The sequence below is a fragment of the Gigantopelta aegis genome, chromosome 9 (genome assembly GCF_016097555.1).
Source record: "Gigantopelta aegis isolate Gae_Host chromosome 9, Gae_host_genome, whole genome shotgun sequence".
In the NCBI taxonomy this organism is placed as follows: Eukaryota; Metazoa; Mollusca; class Gastropoda; order Neomphalida; family Peltospiridae; genus Gigantopelta; species Gigantopelta aegis.
The window spans coordinates 20,383,418-20,404,403 of record NC_054707.1 but is presented as its reverse complement, the minus strand read 5'-3'; the positions used below and the strand labels follow the sequence as shown (position 1 = coordinate 20,404,403).

General features: G+C 36.0%; 1 protein-coding gene and 1 long non-coding RNA gene across 2 annotated transcripts in view; one reads left to right on the top strand and one right to left on the bottom strand.

The window, feature by feature from the left end:
• Positions 1-1,781: 1,781 nt before the first annotated feature.
• On the bottom strand, positions 1,782-3,710 carry LOC121381393. Its single transcript, XR_005959078.1, has 2 exons — positions 3,660-3,710; positions 1,782-3,518 (listed from the first exon to the last, which is right to left on the bottom strand). It is a non-coding gene; the product is annotated as an uncharacterized LOC121381393 (long non-coding RNA).
• Positions 3,711-3,827: 117 nt separating this feature from the next.
• LOC121381275 (transformation/transcription domain-associated protein-like) overlaps positions 3,828-20,986 on the top strand; it is a 120,991-nt gene continuing 103,832 nt past the window's right edge. The window contains exons 1-8 of the mRNA XM_041510518.1: positions 3,828-3,899; positions 12,330-12,447; positions 14,346-14,395; positions 14,590-14,700; positions 15,376-15,480; positions 16,367-16,450; positions 17,134-17,328; positions 19,168-19,334. Of these exons, the coding sequence (XP_041366452.1) occupies positions 12,336-12,447; positions 14,346-14,395; positions 14,590-14,700; positions 15,376-15,480; positions 16,367-16,450; positions 17,134-17,328; positions 19,168-19,334 (824 nt within the window). The 5' untranslated portion in view covers positions 3,828-3,899; positions 12,330-12,335. The remainder of the gene's footprint in view (positions 3,900-12,329; positions 12,448-14,345; positions 14,396-14,589; positions 14,701-15,375; positions 15,481-16,366; positions 16,451-17,133; positions 17,329-19,167; positions 19,335-20,986) is intronic.

Here is a 20,986-nt window from a genome sequence, read left to right as displayed (position 1 = left end):
CTACTAACTTGCTGTACTCGACAGAGGGACCTCGCTCTCACCAACCATTAGCACACTGCACTCGACAGACTTCTCTCTCACTAGCCACTAACCCACTGTACTCGAGTCTTCTTTCTCACTAACCCACTGTACTCGACATACTTCTCTCACTAACCCACTGTACTCGACAGACTTCTCTCTCACTAGCCACTAACTCACTGTACTCGAGTCTTCTTTTGCACTAACCACTAACCCACTGTACTCGACAGACTTCTCTCTCACTAAACCACTGTACTCGACATTCTTCTCTCCGACTACTAACTTGCTGTACTCGACAGAGGGACCTCGCTCTCACTAACCATTAGCACACTGCACTCGACAGACTTCTCTCTCACTAGCCACTAACCCACTGTACTCGACAGTCTTCTTTCTCACTAACCCACTGTACTCGACATACTTCTCTCACTAACCCACTGTACTTGACAGACTTCTCTCACTAGCCACTAACCCACTGTACTCAAGTCTTCTTTCTCACTAGCCCACTGTACTCGACAGACTTCTCACTAACCCACTATACTCGACAGTCTTCTTTCTCACTAACCCACTGCACTCGACATACTTCTCTCACTAACCCATTGTACTCGACAGACTTCTCTCTCACTAGCCACTAACCCACTGTACTCGACAGTCTTCTTTCTCACTAACCCACTGTACTCGACATACTTCTCTCACTAACCCACTGTACTTGACAGACTTCTCTCACTAGCCACTAACCCACTGTACTCAACAGTCTTCTTTCTCACTAGCCCACTGTACTCGACAGACTTCTTTCTCACTAACCCACTATACTCGACAGTCTTCTTTCTCACTAACCCACTGCACTCGACATACTTCTCTCACTAACCCATTGTACTCGACAGACTTCTCTCTCACTAGCCACTAACCCACTGTACTCGACAGTCTTCTTTCTCACTAACCACTAACCCAATGTACTCAACAGACTTCTTTCACTAACCCACTATATTTGACAGACTTCTCTCTCACTAACCACTAACCCACTGTACTCAACATTTTTCTCTCGGAGTACTAACTTGCTGTACTCGACAGAGGGACCTCGCTCTCACTAACCATTAGCACACTGCACTCAGCAGACTTCTATCTCACTAACCTTTGAATCCACTGTATTCGGCAGATGTAGATATATCTCACTAACCACTAACCCACTGTACAAAAGAAACAAACATCTCTCTCACTAAGCGCAGTACTAAACAGGCGTCTATCTCACACTAACCAGTCAACTAGAGGTACAAAACCTAAATTAAATTAAATTAATTTAAAACATATTAGTCGATTATCCAGATAGTATTATTTTATTATGAACGACATGTCAAATGTACTAAAGATGCCTGATATAATATCATGTATGATTGGTTTATTTAAAACTGCCCACACTGGTCCTGGTTGTGTTATATCATATCATATCATATAATACACCAGCCGATTATCCAGATGTAGTCGATGTCGTTGGTGTAGTGGCTAAGTTATCGGAAATACGACCGAGACAGACCTCTCTCACTAACCCACTGTACTCGACATACCTCTCTCTCTCTAACCACTAACCCACTGTACTCGACAGACTTCTCTCACTAACCACTAACCCAATGTGCTCGACAGACTTCTCTCACTAACCAATAACCCACTGTACTCGACAGACTTCTCTCACTAACCACTAACCCACTGAACTCGACAGACTTCTCTCACTAACCACTAAATGAATGTATAAACTAACCGAATATACAAAGTAACAAATACAATTTTCATTTATTACTTCAGTTTTCCTGATTGTCAAAAATATTTTCATTGGTCGGCCCGTGACCAATAAAGCTAATATACATACGCCAAGTAGTAATGATGATTGACATACAATGTTGTTAAATGTATTTGGGATGCGCACCCATCCTTCGATTGTTGATGTTGAATGTTTTTAGGGTGCACACCCATCCTTTGATGGCTGATGTTGAATGATTTTGAGGTGCACACGCATCCTTTGATTGTTGATGTTGAATGTATTTGGGATGCGCACCCATCCTTTGATTGTTGATGTTGAATGTTTTTAGGGTGCACACCCATCCTTTGATGGCTTATGTTGAATGATTTTGAGGTGCACACGCATCCTTTGATTGTTGATGTTGAATATATTTGGGATGCACACGCATCCTTTGATTGTTAATGTTTAATGTGTTCGAGGTGCACACGCATCCTTTGATTGTTAATGTTGGGTGATTTTGGGGTGTGCACCGTCCTTTTGTTGATGTTCAATGTTTATGGAGTCCACCTCATTGTTTGCTTATTGATATTGAATATTGTTTGTGAATGCGCACCATCCTTTGATTGTTAATGTTGAATGTCCTTTGGGTGCGCACCCATCCTTTGCTTGTTATGTTGAATGTGTTTTGTGTGCACACCATCATTTGCTTACTAATATTAAAATTGTTTTGGGTGTGCACCATTCTTTCTTAATTAGCTGATATTGTATATATTTGGGGTTGCACACCATCCTTTGATTGTTGATGTTGAATATGTTAGGGTGCGTATCATCCTTTGGTTGTTGATTTTGAATGTTTATAGAGCGCACCCCATTGTTTACTTATTGATATTAAATATTGTTTGTCGGTGCGCATCATCCTTTGGTTGTTGATGTTGAATGTTTATGAAGTGCACCCGATCATTTTTTTATTCATATGGAATGTTTTGTGGGTGCACACCATTATTTGATTGTTAATGTTGAATATGTTTGAGGTGCGCACCCATCCTTTGATTACTGCTGTTGAATGTGTTTTGAGGTGATCCCCCATCATTTGCTATTGATATTGAACAATTTGTGTGTACACCCATCCTTTGATTGTTAATGTTCAATATGTTTGAGGTGCGCACTCATCCTTTAATTATTGATGTTCAATGTGTTTGGGGTGCACACCCATCATTTGATCGTTGATGTTCAATGTTTATGGAGTGCACCCCCATCGTTTGCTTATTCATATTGAATGTTTTGTAGGTGCACACCATTCTTTGATTGTTAATGTTAGATGATTTTGGGGTGTGCACTGTCCTTTGGTCGATGTTGAATGTTTATGGAGTACACCCCATCATTTAGTTACTGATAATGAATTTTTTAATTTTTTTATTACGCACCATCATTTGATTGTTAATGTTGAATGTCTTTGGGGTGCACACCCATCCTTTGATTGTTAATGTTGAATGTTTATAGAGTGCACTCCATTTTACTTATTGATATTATATACTTTGTGTGGGTGCGCACCATGCTATGATGCTTTGTTGATTTTGAATGTTTTGGGGATGCGCATCATCCTTTGTTGATATTTCTGGGGTGAGCACAATCCTTTGATTGTTGGTGTTGAAATTTTTTTGGCGGGTGCTAATCAGCCTTTGACATTTTGTTTAGCATTTTTTAGTGCATATTGTCCGTTAACGTCTTTTGCTGAATGATACATGAATACAAATTATACATTTTCTTGTCTCTGAAATCAAAAAGAATAAAATATTTTAAACAGTAATTTGAAACACTATAAAAAGAAGAATGATTTTAAGATGTATACATATATTAAATAATAAAACAATAACAAGAAAAACGATAATAAGTAGGTAGATTTACAACTAACTCTAATGATGGGTTTACGGTCTATACACTTTCTATGACGTCACAATGTTATCCCACAACTCCAGGCCCTCAAAATTGGGGGTTTAAGAAAATAGACTGGTTTTTGGTCATAATTGTGTTGTGTGTAATCGAAAGGTATTCTTCTTTTTTTTATCAGAAGCTAAAAAACCAGTGTAGGAGTAGAAGTTACCTGTTCTGGTTTTATGAAGTAATTATCCCCAAAATTGGGGACAACCGAGCTGTAAGTTAAAAAAGATAACAGCGCACAAGTTCTTATTGATTATTTTTAGTTCGTCAATTTTGTAATATGTTGTTAATTTGACATTTTGGTCAAAATAATGCATGATTTGATTGACAGGTGCCGAAACTGCAAATAAAAATGGCCGACGCAACGCTGTAATAATTTACGTTCTCCTTCAGAACTTTTACAACACATGCATATTCGTGATGCTGGATTATTTAGCATGTTTTCAACTGGCAGAAATAAACTGAGCCCATTATTTACCTTACATGTTCATATCTAGGAAGCATTTTATGAATATTACATTGTTCATCAATTATCTCCCCTTGAGTTGAAGTTGAATATTTGTTTTGGTTCCCTTGTTTAGTTTTTTGGGTCATATTTGCATAGTGGTCTTCACTTTTGTGGAATTGTAATGTTTTTGTTTTGTAGGTGGTCAGAGAGTTCACATAAATTATAAAGTTAAAAAAACAGTCGGTGTATTGAATTTTAATTACATATCATGGGTGAACCAGTTTCGTTGAGCATAAGTATTCATAGTTCATCAAGATTAACCTCGAGTGAAAGCACAATGCGAGGTTTATCCTGGTGTCCCATTAAGCCGTCAGCAGATTTGAACAGTTCCGAGGAATTTTGCTCGGAACAAATTGTGGTCAGAATAACGACTACCATCACGTTTTCCCACCATAATGGTGTACTGTGATCTATTTCGAGCGCATGGAGACCAAGAAATACTTACTTTGAAACGATCTTCACTTTGAATTAAAGGAAAAAAGTCCAACTGTGTTTTTTGTTTCACCGAGCGGATTCTAACAGCCAATTATGCTGGCAGCTAATTTCAGCACACACACATGGTGACGTTCTAAAGACCGGACTCATACGCCTTTTGGTTGTTATCTGTATTTTCCACACTTTTAAACACATTGTTATGCTAATTATTAGCTTCAAATGAGCACTAAACTGGCTGCTAAGTAGCTATGTTTACCGCATGTGTGTCAAAGCAGTAAATTTTGCTAACTACATAACCTGTTTTTGTGGTCAGACACCATATAACCGTAAATAAAATGTGTTGAGTGCATCGTTAAATAAACAATTTCCTTCCTTTCTTGTTTCGGTGAGTGAAATGTTTAGTGGTATAGCTTACATCAAAAAGTTTCCAACACAAAACTTTTTAGTGTTTTATCAAAACATACATGTTGGGGTCGTACTATTTACTAAGCTCAACCGAGGACTACATAGAGCAACTGAGCATTACAGAGCATGTATACGTATAGAATTGCTGAGCGCAGGTATAGTACTACCGGGTTAATCTATAATGACAAATAAACACTAATGTTACAATTAATATACAACATTAAATGGCTAGCCTAATTGGTAAGAAATATATATTATTCCAAATATGCTGGTAATACTAAGTATAATATATGTTATAAAAGATTTCTTTGAAGTGATAAGCCTATAATATATTTAAGCATTTAGAGCAGATCTTAAATTATAAACAATGTTATGTCAGGAGTGATATTCCGTTTATTATAGCTTTAATACAGCATAATGTAATGTCAGTTGACATGTTTTGGTGAGGGACCTGTTTCGATGGTTGCGTTGTTTGTGCACAACAGTACATACATTTGAACATTTATGACGTCGTTGACTTTTGCATGAGGAAAGTGGCTAGGTAGATTAGTATCATCAGTAAATAATCGTAATCACAGCAGTGATCTATCTGTCTCAGAGTTTAAAATTGATTGAAATCTGCATGGTGTATCATCTCAGTGTTATCTATGTCACAACATTTATAAAACTAATATTCACAACAACTCAAGACTATGTTGTTCTTGGCCAGTCTAAAGTTACCTCTTAGTGACTTTCAGGTGCATATACCGTATTTGACCGGAAATAAGCCCAGGGGGCCAAGGCAACTCATTGTGAGCTTAGCATGGGGTGGGCTTATTCCCAGACAAGGGGCCAGTTTTGTTGAATTTTTTTAAAATAATAATAATTAAAATAAATAACAATACTTAAATGAACTAGGAAGAAAACAAAAAACGTTCAATAGCACATCTATTAATTAGTGTTCCATTTGTTATTAATAAATAATAATTGTTTATTAATTAAATTGTGTGTTTTTTTACTAGTATCTAATTATCAGAAACACACCTTCTATGTTACAATTACTTACCAGTGCTGTTTAGTTACATCCAAAATTTAATGCTGAGAAGACTTAAAACAACAGCAATTAACAACAAACTCAATAGCGTATACACACGTTTCTGACACAGACAGCCAGTTTACTAGTACAAAGAATTATCAATGTAAGGTCATTGTTCTTAGCCAATCAGAATAAGGTATTTGCTTAATTAGCATTAACTGCGGACCCAGTGTGGTGGTAAAAATAGACATTGGTTTTTAGTTCATACTTGGGCTTGGATACTTCAGAGAAACACTGCAGGCATGAAATTGAAAACAATGTTACACACTGTTATTGTTAGCCTGCTAAATCTCACTGGTGGTAAAATATTGTGTTACATTTGTGTTTAATTATCTGCAGGAGGTATGACCTTTTAAATGAACTTTGAGCAAACTTGCAATTTCGTGTTATTTATAAGGTGACGAAGTTGGGGGTGGGCTTATTTACGAATGAGGGCTAATTTCTTAAATGCTATCAAAACGGAGGGGGGCTTATTCAAAGACATGGGCTTATTTCCGGTCAAATACGGTAATAACTTAATACGGTAATAGTACATTTTTATACAGTAAGCCACACCTACCCACCCACCCCAAAATTACTTCTTTCTTTTTTAAATAGACTTTTGGTAGTTCTATACTTGAGCTCAGTATTTCTACACTTGCTCTCGGTAGCCCTTGGTCGAGCTTAGTTGAATTCGATAAATATTTTAAAGCAAATTATAAAATGTAGTCCTTGAGAACCAATTTTAACGGACAACACTTTAGGAAAACAAATATAACAATTCTTGTAGATGATTTGGAGGATCTGGGAGGAGACAAAATTTTATTTGTACATAAGGACTGCTATAGGAAAGTAATGTCTAGATTTAATCAATTTTGGCAGGATGTATTTTCATGTTGGGCTGAAGTTCAACAAAACCCCACCACAACCCCACAAGACATTCTATCTCAGCCTCTATGATTTAATCCATGTATTAAAGTAAACAATAAGTCAGTTTTTTATAATTCTTGGTGTACAAAAAACATCTATTTTGTTAATGATCTGATAAATAATCAAGGTAATTTTTTTACTTATGAGGATTTTTGTAGGTTTTATCAACTGAATGTAAATTATTTACAGTATTATGGGCTTTTGGACGCAATACCAAATGAATGGAAAAACACACTAAGATTTAACAATTTTAATAAATTAGATAAAATACACAATTCGAATGTAAATCTTCTAAAAAAACCCACAAGAAAGTAACAAAGCCATTTTACAAGCTTTTCATTGATAAAATAAACGAAAAACCAATTAAATCACAAGAAAAATGGCAACAAAAATTAAATTAAGGGATCAATTGGGAAAATGTTTATAAAATGCCTTTTCGAATAACTGACGATGCGAAATTACAATCTTTTCAGTTCAAAATTAATCACCGAATATACTATACTATTACTACCAGTAAGCTGATGCAATGCAAACTTTTTGAAACTGAATTATGTACATTTTGTGGTGATACTAAAGAAAGTCTTGTTGATTTATTTGTTGAATGTCAGTATACATGTTAAAACTATTTGGTATTGCTTCCTAGATGACCTAAATGTAAAATGTGGCACTGTCATACCTAATGCCGCTGAGGTATTTCTGTTTGGTACTTTTAGTAATAGTCCAAATATTGATATTTTCAATCTTTGTTTGCTTTTATTAAAATACTATATACATATTTGTAGAATGAAAAAAACTCAGCCAAATTATATTTCATGTTTAGCTAACATAGTCGTTATAAGCAGATTGAATTGTATTCTCTTTATCTTTAACCCCCACAAAAAGCTAATAAAATAAGAAAAAAGTGGCAATATCTTAGTAAAGTACTTCACATGTAATACATATTTTCTTGTATTAATTAATAACTGTGTGTTTTAACAGAAAATGTAACATTTCATTATGTACTGTAATTATATGTGCTTGAAGCTCCGAATAAAAGATAGAATTAAAAAAAATTCTGATGTCTGTTATAAGTTGAGCAAATGAATATAGTTAAAATGGTAAAATTGTTCAGTTAAAAAGTATAAGCTGCATTCTGAGTTTTAATAAATATATAAACAGATATCCAGAAAGATATTTATGTTAAAACCTATAAGGAACATATTTTTGGTAAGTATCTGTAAAGAGTGTTTTACCAGCAGATGCTATGACAATCATGTGACTTCAATAACCATAGCAGTACAGCTGAGAACAGACAAAAATAGTTTTTAAAACTTAAGTTTTCTTTCAAAATACAGTCTTTGAAAATCATAGAAAAATGTATTAAGAAATGTACCGTTTTATGAGTGGGTTAAGTTCAATCTTGCTTTCTTTGCTAGTTGTGACTTTATTTTTATGAACATTTCAGTAAATATGACTGACATTTGTCTACTTTCAGTTTCCCCATGCTAAAGTCAACCATGTCAGAATTGTTAAATACATGATGATACATGTGTGGATTCAAATCTATAACTAGGATACTTGACCAAATGAATTATAGATTATTGCAAGCAATATTTAAAAAAAGTATATTGCAGGCCTCTACATTGCGACCATATGTTTCGCTTTATGACTACACGTAGCGGGCATACAAAAGTGTGCACATCGTTTTTTAAATTTATATGTATACTTTAACAATGCATAACTGAATTTATTTTGTTTAGCTTTAAATACGCCTGTAGTATTGTTTGTGTAAACTTCATTGATACTTATGTCGCGTGAGAATGCAAATGTTCATTCACTATTATTTGAATCAGGTGATTTTTTGTTAATTATGTCATTTGGTAAATGACGTAATTTTGATAAGCGACACCATTTCATCTAGCTGCTGTGCATTTTTATGGATCATTTCGTTATATTGGAAGGAATTGTCCTATTCGTGTTTAGTTTATATTTTATGAAAGTGAATGAAGGGAAAGTGTCTAACATTTATGCTGTCGGTGGAACCGTTTAATTTTCGGCAACAGCTGTAGAACATCACTTACAAGTAAGTTACAGGAGTGAAGTTTCCTACATGTGATTCCTTTGGCCACCGACCGAGTCTCATTTCATGATTAGCAAAGAGTTTTTTTGTTTGTTTTATTAAATCAATGTGTATAGATCTACATGTCTACTCTGCTATAGCATTTTCCATCAATTTATCATATTCATTTTTATTTTTATTGCTTTTGTAGCTTTCACATGTATTTTCTTCAAAATATCTAAATATGATTGCCTGAATAATCCGGCTTGTGGCACAAAAGTAGTGCGAGCAGTGGGGGAGGGGGGGGGTAGTAGGCGTGGCAGTAGGCGTGGCTTAATTTTTTTTAGTTCATCAAGATATGAATGGAAAAAAAGTAAGCACCTCTGGATTAATTACATTGCCGTGAAGTGTATAGACGCAAAGAAAATTTAATTATATATTTATAACAGCATACATAATGAATTTACAGTTTTGTATATAGGAAGACTGCCACTCCAGCATTACATTTTTTGTAGATTTTAAAATCATATTACAATCTTTTATGGTAGAGACTTAGAATTTACTTTCTGATGTCATACTCAACAGACAATTACAGATACTAAAGTCACCCAGTACATAATAATATAATTTGTACAATTGTTTCTCAAATACACTTCCTGTTTTTAAAAGTTCTTTAATATTTGTACCAATGATTTACAAACACACACAGATACACATACATACATGCATGCCAGAAAGAATTTCAATTGTTTTTGCATATCCAGTTAATCCGCAATCAACAAGATGCTTATAGGAAGGGACAATTAAGGCATTTGGTCTGGTATGCATATTCAGTGATATATAATGCACATTATTGCTTAATATCAACAAGTATAATCATATAGTTAATTAATAAAACAGTTAAATGTGACGGCTGTTATATATAATGGGCGCAGCCATTTTGTACCATTCTAGTGAATACGCCCTCTGGTGAGCTGGTGGTTGGTTACGTAATACCTAATGTGTCACGTCAGGAATTGGTCTTCAAACTGAAGAAACAAAACATACCTGATTTTTGCGGATGCATCGCAATGTTCTGTAATAATAGCCATCCCAGTAAGCCAGTAACAATGATATATTATTTTTCAATACAGAATAAACCACCATTGTCAAAGTGTTGAAATAACTGTATTATGTTTAGTACATAAATTAACCCATGTACTGAAATAATAATCGGAGTGTATTCTTGGTTGCCGTGTATTAGCCGACTCCTTGGATAAGCCGACCTCTTAGTTTGACCCTAAATATCTAGTACAAAATCATCGGCCTTGTGCATAAGCCTTAGTCATCTATTGTCCAGCTGTATGTTGTATCAACTTCAATAATACTGTCAACAAATAGACTGGTGCTTTTCTTGTTCATTACATTTGTTTTCCCTTTAATTATTACAAACACGGTCACAATCAATGCGGCAATGCTAACATCTACGATGTGAAAAATAATTTAGAACTGATAAAGCATAACAGAAAAATAAATAATTCAAGCTGTAACAACATATCACTGCACAGAAGTAATTAATTTATTCACTGGACAGCAAAAAGTAAAATCATTGCGGCATGTTTAATCCCCCACCACACACATACAGAAACAAAAGATCATGCGGTCCGTGACTGCAGCTGTTCACAGTATATGGTATGGTCATGTGACAATAGTGGGAGTCATTATCGTCCTGAAATTCATGTTATGTTTTTTCAGTCAGTAATGTTAATAATGAGCTTCATTTATTTATGGCATTACTTGACAGTTTAATGCACCCTCCCAACAAAACAATAATATTAGAAATATAATGCTTGTTTGAAGAAAAAACACTGTTTTGTATCTTAAATTTGCTATATGAAAGACTGGTCCCAGCACAGGTCAAACAAAGATGGCGGACAGTTGAAAAGAATATGTTTTTACCATTGAAATGACAATAAAACAAGTAATTTTTTATTATTATTCATCAAACTTATAATGCATTCAAGAACAAAAAACTGCATGATGGGGTGTTTTATTTATACTGTGCACAAATTATTGTTACATAATCTGTGAAAGGCTACGGGTCTGATCAAAATTTATAAGTCACGGTCGGAAATTTCCGATCAGAATTTTATTCTCCAGTTTGTTGCCTCCATGTATAAGCCGACTCTCTTCTTTTGGAAAGTGTTTCTAGACTTCAAAACTCGGCTAATACATGGCCTGTACCTGTGGTTCCTGATTGGCAGGTGTATATTTAGATGGTCCCCAGACACTGTGTCTAGACACACTAAAAAGATGCGCCTCTTTTATTAAGATCATAGGGTATTGTGTGATAACTGCACAGATACTCCTCTAATCGTAAGGGACATTACCAGCCGTTCTGCTTTGTTACTGTAAGTAATTCTGTAAAACCCTTGATTAAGTAGACTTTCCCATCTAAAATCACAAAACTGACCAATTACGTCGTCCCAAAGAAAAGTATCACTTGGGTATAGTGAGTGGTCATTTTTGCTTGAACATACCCTACCAATAGGCCTAATAATATGCTTTTGTTTCTTTGGATTTTTAAAAAAAGAAACATACTATAACTTCATTTCGTTCTGTTGATGCAAATTGACATACATGTATATATAAAGTCATTTGTGTTGTTTTACAAGTCAGGTTGATTAAAGCGAAGCGCCTTGTCGTAAATTAGAGCATTTGTTTACACTGTGCATAGAGGAGATAGACAGAGTTGACATCACTTCGCCCCAAGCTATACCACCGGGCATCACAAAAACAAAACAAAATGGCGTCCCCCAGTTAGCAGGAATAATCATGTTTTTTTATTAACTCTAATATTACACGTTTTTCATTTGTTAAAGTGTCAGTATGTGTTGGTGGTCCGGGTATGCCAACACATACGGCTCTTGTTTGAGTTGACCCTACCTTTAAACACCTTTTTGAAAAAAAACCTAGAACAACATGTTTAAATTAAAAAAAAAAATTGGGTTAGCAAGTTTTTACTGAGGGCTACCAGATTTCATAACCAATGAAAAAAGTTAGTCATAGCCTGATTTATGTATGTAATAGTCAACCTCGACATGCATACAATATATAGATATTCATACATACGATACACACACACACACATACTTACACACATACATACGCACGCGCGCACACGCACACACACACTATCTGGATTTTTGCCAGAGGGTAAAATGGGTATGGTGCCATACCCAAATTAGAGGCCGTATAGTTTTCATTGACTAATGCGTTATTTTAAATTTTTCAGGTCACAATGGATACTACAAAGATAATGTTGGGCTCGCCCTTAAGTCCGCACGATGCGGCAGCGCAGCTGACAACATTCAAGTCTTATGTGGCACTCATCTCTGATCCTACTCCAGGCAGTGAGTTTTCTCTCTTATTCATTTCGCCAAATTATCTATTGAAAAAAAGAAGAAGCAAAACCCAGTTATTTACCCCAAAAACATCAATTATTTCTTGAAATTGTTTTCTGCCAAATTAACATAAAATACATAATTTGGTGAGTGGCGAACAAAGCTAGCCCTAGTCTGAGATGTGGTGGCAGCAGGTTTCCTATCTCACTATCTTGACCAAGCACGACTCTGAAATGTGCGACAGTGACCGTTTCATTAAGTACTGGTATATTGTTCATGTGTCTAATTTTGTTTAATCCATTTTTGTTTGGTTTATGCATTAAATTTAGGATATATATTATTTACCTGGAGGGTTATACAAAAACAACATTTGGGTGATATTAATTTGTTGTTGCATAACCCATAAATACGTTACACATATTTTCAAAGTGTCCAAAGTAGCCATATAATGGATGCCAAGTAGCTATGTCTTAAAATATACTGATGTGTTGTTAAACAGGCCCTAGCATTTCAAATTTCATGAAAAACACTTTTTCGGTTCTGTGCCTTGTGATCATGGGAACCCACCGGAAACTGTTTTTAGGTTCCGTGAAAACAAGTCATAGGAACCTATTTTTAATATTGATTTAAATTATTATTATCAAGAAAAATCTGTGCAAAGAGACATGTTTTCAAATTCAGTATAAAGTTTATTTTCGACATGCCCCCTCATTATACGCATGCTGTTGTGATTTGACAGCTAAATAAAAATAATAGTTTAGGCCTACGTTATTTCGTCCTATAATGAAACTACCTATTCGATTGCCACCTTCAGTACATGCGTAACGTCAATGTTTTTCGACTTCAGTGATAGTACTCAGAAGGCAGAAGGTTAAATTGTTTCTACAAAATTATATTTGAATTTAAATACTATTTCTTGACCTCTATATTTAAGAGATACACTACAGATAATTAGTGCCAGTAATTTTGGTTCAAATGTGTAACGCGTTTGAATGCGCGTGTGTTCGAACTCTGGTTCAGGTTTACCTGAACTGGAACACTAAGAAGTTTGTTGAACACGACAATCCGAATCTAGTCTTGTGATTGTGTCAAAAACACACTCCAGTAGTGTGATATTAGAAATGTAATAAATTTATATATATATATATATATACTGTAGATCCCTTACCTATTGCATCATGAATGTATTGCGATATGCCAACAGTAGCCCAAACTGCGTGGCATGCATTGACCCGTTATTGAAAGACAAAGAAACCGTTTTATCAGGTCTGCTTGCTGTGATGTGAACTTTACTCTGAAGATAAACCTTAGTGTAGTTTGCTAATTACACAAGGTGATTGACAATGATTCCAGTTTAGTTTTGTTCATTGCACGATAGATTGATAATACAATAAATCAATGGATTTTAAAAAATTGGTTGTTTTATTTATAAGTAAAGTCACTATATTATTGCGTGGATAAAGTACTGCAATAATTAGTTGTTAGCGGTTTTCCCAATACTTTGTTGTTCGCAAAACTTTCATGTTCTACAATATATATTGTGGTAATAGAAACAATAATAACAATAACAGTAATAATGTGGGTTGAATGTCACTATATTTGGCAGTGGTAGACTCATTAACTAGCGTGACCTCACTAATAACAGGTTTAGTGCTGAAACATACACAGTGATGTAACAAGAGAAGCAATATCTCCTAGAAGATATCGTAAATTATAGTGCCAGCGTTATCTCCTACAAAAGTCTTTAATGGGTGATAAATGGTATTTATCGGCCACTCATGTAATATTCTCTATGTAGATGTCATTTTAACTCATTACATTGTTTTACAAGTTCTTGTGGGTTTAGCTTTATGCATTATGATTTTAGAAGGTCAGACATTTATTTGTGTTTGGTTTGTGTGTTACAGTTGTGGAAAAGAAACTAAAGGCAGCTCAAGAACTTAGTGAGAATTTTGAGGTAAGCATATTTTAGTTATTTTACATTTTGCTTGTTGCAAATAAAGGTGTAATTTCATGGCCAAAAAGTAAGTAGTGCAAACTTATTTGTCTTTGGTTGTAATAAATATTATTTTTCTACATTAAATCGAAATGCATGTTTTTGTGAACATTGTAAATATTGTGCTAATTTTGTTGTCATTTGTTGTTTTGTAGACTGTCGTGTCATCAACACAGTACCCGCAGTTTCTGGCCGAGTCGATGCGTGTGTTTCTAAAGATTCTTGATGAAGGAGAACCACAATTTATTGCTGAACAAAACATGCAGGTAATGCTTGTATGTATTAGCAGTTTAATCTTTGTAGTCTTGTGATAAAAAATTATTTAGGTGCTATAGTCATTTCATTCGGAGATGTCAAAAGAGATACAAGCTGGAAACTAGTTAATATGCAGTTTTCAAAAACAACTGGTGTAACACGTTGTAGTGTTTCACCAGGATTTTTGTTCAGAGTTTTGTCAAAAATGTTTGACGTAACCTGAGCCTCTGTATGGGGTGAAAATTCTAGGATTCAAGGGCATTTCCAAAGATATATTTCAAGAATAATGTTTATTATTATTTGCATAATGTCAAAACTTTGATGAACAAAAGTTTGAAAAGGAAGTATAGAATTATTTGACTAAGCACAAGCACATAATACAATCTACTGAATTTGTATTTGTTAAATTTACAAAGAGATCTTAATCCCATTATCACATATTTTGTATTCGATAGTAAATAAATATTGTTTAAACAAAAAATGTATGTGATTAATTTTCTAAAAGTCATAGGTACAAATTAAATGCTGCGCAAATATGGACTTTGTGTCTATAATGTATATATTTATAGTGTTCATTATTTTATTCAGATTGAAAAGAACTTAATTAATGATGAGTTGTTTTATTTATTTCAGAACCATACAGCTTGAAATTGTTGTGTGTTTAGGGATTTTTTTCTGTTTTGTAGCAACTTCGGAAACTTCTGCTGGAGATCATTCATCGCATCCCATGTAATGAGTATCTGAAGAAATATGTTCAGCAGATTCTCTCACTCATGTTCAAACTACTCAAGGTTTGTTTTAAAATATTAGTGTTTTCCCCAGAAATGTATCATGGCATGGCAGAATAAACGCTTGTAGCTGCATTTTCACCATTTTTGTGGCACTTGTTTTTCATAAAGACAAACACACAAAAAGAGGACAAAATTGAAAATATATACCGGGCATATTTTATTAGGAATATTGAGAAAACTCGTGGTGTTTTCTCTTTTATAGATACATCATCTGTCCTCGAAACTAGTGCATATTCCCTACGGTTAGTAGACTGGTCCGAACATCCCAACAGCCAATGGGATGGCCTAAAATTCTTAGTTCTAAAATTTTTAAATGTTTTATAAACTAGGAAGTTTTAGAATTAATCCTTGAAAAAGACCTGTTTAATCTCAGGCCAGCATGGCACTGATTAAGGCAAGATCGTGCTAGACTACTGAAGCATAGTGCTGCAGCATGTTAAAACAAGCTACGGAAAACACTAAATATATGAGAGAAAGAGCTTAATGGAAACACTCGGTATTTTAGACTATATTTCTATCACTAATGGTATCATAATGTCTATACAAAGTTTACAAATCATGTAATGTGGGAATGAATGTCAGTACTGTGTGATTTAATGTGGTTAACTTCTTAATACTTGGCTGAGGGTTTTGGTTTCAGTAAATAAAATGTGTTGAGTGCGTCGTTTCTTCGGTTTCAGTTACTTTCTTCCTGTCAAGTGTTTTTTTTTTTATCCGTTATTTCTTTTCATAGCTATTCTTCATAATGGCATAAATATTATATAGTTATAGGTTTGGAACATCTGATTCGCAACCCATCTTTATGAGGATTTCTTTGACGACATTGGTTGCACAGTTTTATACAGTTGTACTCAATGCTTATATGTTATAATTTTTGTATCCACAGATTGAAAATGAAGAAAATGTTCTGGTGTGCATTAGAATTATACTGGAGCTACATAAACAGTACAGACCACAGATGAATGATGAGGTAACATACGGCGTGTTGTAGCAGATGTTGACACATCCAACCCCTGCAATCGGCAGAGCTTCTAGAAGTTATTTAAAATCCACTAGCCATAGGATCAGTGATTAAAACAAATTTACTAGCCACGATTAAAAATTCACTAGCCCTACTTTACTTTAAGTTAATACACTTTTACTAAATAATAGTAATTATCAGGTATGTCACCTAAAGAGGGAGATAGAGCTTAAAGGACTGTATTTTTGCTCAAATGAAACTGCATTGCACATTTTACTTGTCCACTGGACAACCATTGAAGTACATTTTGCTTGGCCATGCAGATTTTCACATGTCAGGACAAACGGACAAGTGCTTATTTCGAACACTGTCTGTCCTATCTATGGACAAACTTGTAATTCCTTGTTACTGTTAAGGTGCATCCTAACTGGCTGCGTGTGACGCAAGCGATTTTTTTTACAAACCATTGATTTCTATTGAAGCATCCTAACTGCACACGTGCTACGCAACAGATTTATCCTAATAGGATACGGCAATTGAAATCAATGATTACTAAAATAATCGCTCACGGCCGGTTAGGATACAGTTTTTTTTCCTCACCAAATTTAAAAATAATCATGTTGGACATCAAGTAGCTATGATTTAAAATTAGTTTGTGTGTCATTAAGCATATTCTTTTTCCTTTCCTTCAGATCCAAGATTTCTTGCAGTTTGTGAAAAGTATTTACAGTACATTGCCATCACATCTGTCCAAGATATTTGATCCACGGTCGCAGAAAAAGGTGAAAGATGTCACGGAAATTAACGTGGAAGCCTGGCTGCAGGAGATATACACTGTCACAACTATACTGACGGACAAGAAAAACGCAGACAACACCAGTATTTCAGTACGTTTGTTTCCTTGTTAGATTCCTTGGTAAATGTAATTGAAAATGTTGATTTGTACTGAACCCATCTCACTTGACTATAGTTTGTCCCATCCTCCTACAAAAATGTTTTTTGTAAATAATTTCAATTTGATTTGACATAAGAAGAAAAGTAAAAGTGTTTCGAAAAAAAACTAAAATTACAATTTTTTTGTGCAATTTGAAAGCAATCAGCTCAGAAATAAATAACTTGTAGTAAATTCCATAGTATAAAAAAAGGTGTTCCCTGTGGGAAGGACTAGTTTAATCCAGGGAAGGACTAGTTTAATCCAGGGAAGGACTAGTTTAATCTAGTTTAATCCAGGGAAGGACTAGTTTAATCCAGGGAAGGACTAGTTTAATCTAGTTTAATCCAGGGAAGGACTAGTTTAATCCAGGGAAGGACTAGTTTAATCTAGTTTAATCCAGGGAAGGACTAGTTTAATCCAGGGAAGGACTAGTTTAATCCAGGGAAGGACTAGTTTAATCTAGTTTAATCCAGGGAAGGACTAGTTTAATCCAGGGAAGGACTAGTTTAATCCAGGGAAGGACTAGTTTAATCTAGTTTAATCCAGGGAAGGACTAGTTTAATCCAGGGAAGGACTAGTTTAATCTAGTTTAATCCAGGGAAGGACTAGTTTAATCCAGGGAAGGACTAGTTTAATCCAGGGAAGGACTAGTTTAATCTAGTTTAATCCAGGGAAGGACTAGTTTAATCCAGGGAAGGACTAGTTTAATCTAGTTTAATCCAGGGAAGGACTAGTTTAATCCAGGGAAGGACTAGTTTAATCTAGTTTAATCCAGGGAAGGACTAGTTTAATCCAGGGAAGGACTAGTTTAATCCAGGGAAGGACTAGTTTAATCCATTGCTGTTCTAATCTAACAGAAATGATGTCAACAGGTGGGGGGGGGGGGGGGGAGTGTTTGGTAACTGGACATCAGTTTGTGTGATTTTTACTAATTGTGGTTAAGCCATCGGACTTAAGGCTGGTAAACAGTTTATACAAAACATAGGTAATATGTGATTTAATTGTTTTAAAAAAGCTGTAAAATCAAAATATTTTACCCTGCCAAATTACTAGGGAGGGTGCCTTTATGTATCACCATCAGGACACACATATCGTGACCCATATATCATTACACCTCTGTTGGATACCAAATAGATCTTCCTTTTATTTCAGTAGGGGTGGGATGTAACCCAGTGGTAAAGCACTTGCAGGGGTTACTAACCAGGGGTTTGGGGTGGGAGCAGGATATTTATATTTACAAAATAGACTTAATTGCAACATTTGACTTCTCTTCTTTCTTTTTTTCACTAGCCGTCGGGCATGGAAAAAGTTATTATTTACTAGCCCAAGATTGAATATCAGTAGCCATGGGAGTGGGGCTAGGATGATCTAGAAGTTCTGACTTGGTGCTCGGTTGGTTTGGGATTGACATCGGTTGGCCCATTGGGCTATTTCTCATTCCAGCCAGTGCTCCACAGCTGGTATATCAAATGCCGTGGTATGTGCCATCCTATCTGTTGGATGGTGCATATAAAAGATCCCTTGCTACAAATGGAAAAATGTAGCAGGTTTCCTCTCTAAGACTATATTTCAAAATTACAATATGTTTAAGATCCAATGTTTAAGATGTTTAATAAATCAATGTGCTCTAGTGGTGACGTTAAACAAAACAAACTTTTTCTTAACCATTTGTTGAACATTGGTATCGGGATACACATATCATGACCGATATAATATTACACATCTGTTAGACACTAAATAGGTGTTTAAAATGTGCTGAGATGTCATTAAACTGATATTCCATTGTTTTCAGTACAACATCATCCCAAAAGGAATGCAGTCTCTGAAGGTCCTGGCTGAGCTGCCCATCATCGTTGTGCTCATGTATCAGCTGTACAAGAACAACGTGCACCCCGACATGGCCGAGTTCATCCCCCTCATCATGAACACCATCACATTACAGCCGTCTCCACAACACAGGTTAGTACACCATCACGTTACAACAGTCTCTACAACATAGGTTAGTACACCACGTTACAGCGGTCTCCACAACACAGGTTAGTACACCATCACGTTAAACTGTCTCCATAACACAGGTTAGTACACCATCACGTTGCAACCGTCTCCACAACACAGGTTAGTACACCACGTTACAGGCGTCTCCACAACACAGGTTAGTACACCATCACGGGTTAGTACACCATCACGTTAAACTGTCTCCACAACACAGGTTAGTACACCATCACACTGCACCCGTCTCCACAACACAGGTTAGTACACCACGTTACAGGCGACTCCACAACACAGTACACCATCACTTTACAGCCGTCTTCACAACACAGGTTAGTACACCACGTTACAGGCGTCTCCACAACACAGGTTAGTACACCATCACGTTACAACCATCTCCAGAAGACAGGTTAGTACACATTCATGTTACAACCGTCTCCACAACACAGGTTAGTACACCATCACATTACAGCCGTCTCCACAACACAGGTTAGTACACCATCACATTACAGGCGTCTCCACAACACAGGTTAGTACACATTCACGTTACAACCCTCTCCACAACACAGGTTAGTACACATTCACGTTACAACCGTCTCCACAACACAGGTTAGTACACATTCACGTTACAACCGTCTCCACAACACAGGTTAGTACACCATCACGTTACAACCATCTCCAGAAGACAGGTTAGTACACATTTATGTTACAACCGTCTCCACAACACAGGTTAGTACACCATCACATTACAGCCGTCTCCACAACACAGGTTAGTACACCATCACATTACAACAATCTCCACAACACGGGTTAGTACACCATCACGTTACGGCTGTCTCCACAACACAGGTTGGTACACATTCACGTTACAACCCTCTCCACAACACAGAGGTTAGTACACATTCACGTTACAACCGTCTCCACAACACAGGTTAGTACACATTCACGTTACAACCGTCTCCACAACACAGGTTAGTACACATTCACATTACAGCCGTCTCCACAACAGAGGTTAGTACACCATCACATTACAGCCGTCTCCACAACACAGTTTAGTACACCATCACATTACAGCCGTCTTCACAACACAGTTTAGTACACCATCACATTACAGCCGTCTCCACAACACAGGTTAGTACACCATCACATTACAGCCGTCTCCACAACACAGTTTAGTACACCATCACATTACAGCCGTCTCCACAACACAGTTTAGTACACCATCACATTACAGCCGTCTCCACAACACAGGTTAGTACACCATCACATTACAGCCGTCTCCACAACACAGTTTAGTACACCATCACGCTGCAACCATCACCACAACACAGGTTAGTACACTATCACGTTACAGTCGTCTCCACAACACAGGTTAGTACACTATCACGTTACAACCGTCTCCACAACACAGGTTAGTATCCCATCACGTTACAGCCGTCTCTACAACACGTGTTAGTACATCATCATGTTATAGCCATCTCCACAACACAGGTTAGTACACCATCAACACAGGTTAGTACACCATCACGCTGCAGCTGTCTCCACAACACGTTAGTACATCATCACGTTACAGCTGTCTCCACAACACAGGTTAGTACACCATCAACACAGGTTAGTACACC